General features: G+C 35.2%; 1 protein-coding gene across 1 annotated transcript; it reads right to left on the reverse strand.

Annotated features, from left to right (window-relative positions):
• Nucleotides 1-1,832: 1,832 nt before the first annotated feature.
• Nucleotides 1,833-2,705, reverse strand: LOC102856005 (arylamine N-acetyltransferase 1-like). The gene has a single exon (XM_006884804.1). It carries the CDS (start codon nucleotides 2,703-2,705, stop codon nucleotides 1,833-1,835), a length of 873 nt encoding a protein of 290 aa, XP_006884866.1.
• Between the last annotated feature and the right edge of the window lie 442 nt (nucleotides 2,706-3,147).

The following is a 3,147-nucleotide window of genomic DNA, read 5'->3' on the forward strand; positions in this document are numbered from 1 at the left end:
ATAAGGTTTAAATGAAATTGTTTCTTGAAGAGTGTATTCTATGGGTGACAAAGTAGTAAAGAAAAGACTATTAATACTCTTCTAACGTTATCACTTTTACATTCTATTTATTTTTTTCATCTTGTTTTTCCACTTTATGAAGGCAATCTGATTCTTTCATATGTGTAAATGCTAAACAGATAAACTAAGCAGAAATGTCAGAAAGAATCTCTTGGGCAGGGAGAAATGTAGAAGTTGAAAATCATCAATCTGTTATTATATTCCTATAGTAAGTGAACAATACAGTTTCTTAATTATTAGCTATGGTTATAAAAGCACTGTGAAAGAAACTGTTGGGCTATTTATTGGTCTAAGTCACTTATTGGGAATGATTGGTCTATTTGGAGACAAATATATCTCATTTGTTGTTGTTGAATTCTGACTCAAAAGTTACACACACAGTATTTTATTTTAAAATAGTAGACAGAAGATAAGTATCATTGGAGTTTAATGAAACAGTGATACACACAAGCTATCTCAGAAGCAGTCCTAAGGTCCCAAGTAGCATCAAGACTACTAAGGTGAGGTCTTTAATCAGTAGCATCAACTTCTTTAGAGCAGTATGCTCATTTAATCTGATCAAGCCCCATAAGAAAGACACTTAGAAATGTTGGCAAATGAAAGTAATTTATTACTTATGGTGGAGGGAAGCTCCCCAAAAGCAAACAAGCACAGTTCCATGGTATGTGATTCCCTTTGACTAAGAAAAAAAACCCCAAAACTGTCTATGAAAAGAGAATGGGTTTGAGTGTGCCAGAGATTGTGAGGATGGCATGGAACAGGACAGTGCTCAGACAGAATGTTCATACGGTCATATAATTCATATTAGACTCAATGGCACCTACCAACCACAACAACAACATGGAAAGACAAGGAAAATTTCACATATGCCCCAACTTTGCAGAGTAGTTGGACAAGCTCCAGTCATAGACAGCATGATTTCTGGGTCTGTGACTCACCACACAGATTTATTCTGGCCTGATCATGTGAAAACATGCTTAGATATGTGGCTATAAGCCTGGAACAATGGAATCTAAATCCTGTAACTCATCAAATATGGGCAGAGGTATGGCAGACATGGTAGTTGTGGTTGTTGTTTATCCCCAAAGTTTAAGAACATTGGAAGGGAGCCAGATTTATAGCGTCTTGAGCTTTCCAAAGGACTGCCTCTTCACAATGGAAATTACCTTCTCCATATTATATTTTCAATGAATTCAACATTGGAAAATGTAGAATATTTTCCAATATAAATCACAATATTTGCCAAGATAACGTTGTTATGTGCTCTCGAGTCACCTGCAACTCATAGGGACTCTACTATATACAACAGCACTAAACCCTGCTGTATTCTGTGCCAATCTCACTATCTCTGACACACCTACCCCCATTACCCTAATCACTGAATCAATCCATCTCATCGAGTGTATTCCTATCCTGCGCTGTGTCTTCACCTTCCCAAGTATGATGTCTCTCCCAAAGGACTGGTCCCTCCTTGCAACATAGGCAGTAATTATGTGATTTCATTATTATTATTAACATTGGAAGATTTATTGTTATGTTTTATTAAAACTCCTCACATATTGATATGTACTGAGATTTTTATATTTGTAATAATTTGGCATATAGATCTGCCACCACATTAATCTACATGTATAAAAGAAATATAATTGGCCATCAGTTGAAAACTGATTGACTCGATGAATATGAAAATTTTTTTAATTCCACTTTTATATGTTTGACTTTTTAAAAAAAATACTGGCAGTAATATGGATGCACATTTCCCCTCCTTTAATCTAAACAGTAAAAAAATGGTCACCATATTTAGGCACAAGTTTTCTTTCCAGGGACACTCTAAATAGATTCTTCAGCACTTCTTCTACTTCATCCTCACTTAGGATCTTAAACTCTAATAGATCTATGTTGTCCTTATAATTGAATCTTCGAGACGTGAGAGTGAAGCCCACTAAACAGTGAACCCCATCTGTTGTCTGCAAGGAACAAAAAGATTTGCTTGTGAACAAAGATAATGGAGATGTCTGAAGATATATATTCACAGACTCAAAATCTTCAATTGTTCTAGGCTCAAGTGTAAAAGAGTATATTTTTCGATATTTATTCTTTTCCAGAAGATCAGAATTAAGAAACTCTTGGTTTGGGATATACTGTTCTCTTCTGATTTGGTCCAGGTACCAGATTCCTCCTTCCTCTCTCAAACGGAAGATGCAAGGCTTCTGAGGCTGATCCTTCCCAGAAATTAGTTCCAGAGGCTGCCATATCTGGTAGGAGCGTCCAAACCCAGCATCCACGATGTAGTTCTTGCCACTGATGGTTACAAGCAACACAAGATGAATCATTTTTTTGCTGTATTTGTCAGTTGGAGAGTTGTAAACATAACCTCCCAACATTGTGGTCTCAAATCCCATTGTGGTTAGAGCCCAGTGCAGGAGCTGATTAACCTGGAGACACCAGCCACCTCGCCTCTTCCTCACAAGCTGATCAAAAATGGTCTCTAGGTCCAACACCATAGGTTCTCCACAGTGGATATTCAGGTTTTCAAAGGGAATAGTTTGGATTTGGTGTTGGAGGATAACAGTTAATGTTTCCAAGTCCACTTTCTTCCTAGAATCTGTATACCCAATTCTTTGAAAATATTCTTCAATGTTCATGGTGCTCTTCTAAAGCAAGAAAACAAAATGATTAGAAAAAAAAGCAAAATTACTTTGTTCTTGGACTTTCTTAAGTAGACTGTTGTTATGATGCATTTTAGATATTTAATTATACATAATGGTTATAAATATATATTACAATAATTCATTTATGTGATGTTTTAATATATTTTCACTATATGCCACTTAATAATTTCAACATCTATCAGTAAATGAATGGCATCTTTAATTTTACTTTTTCCATCTTTTAAATAAGTTTCAAATGGAAATCCATGTTAAATGGCTAGACAAACAACAGCTTATATGGTTTCCTAGATGAGGAATAAAATGTGATTCCAATGGTATTAATTAAAAAAGGTTTATAAAGAATTCCTGGTATGAATAGAAAAAATTATGCAGAAGAGTATCTGATATCAATGTTACATATCCATTCAGTTTTTCC

This window comes from Elephantulus edwardii, unplaced genomic scaffold (assembly GCF_000299155.1).
Source record: "Elephantulus edwardii isolate Elephantulus edwardi_28Jun2011 unplaced genomic scaffold, EleEdw1.0 scaffold00038, whole genome shotgun sequence".
NCBI lineage: Eukaryota > Metazoa > Chordata > Mammalia > Macroscelidea > Macroscelididae > Elephantulus > Elephantulus edwardii.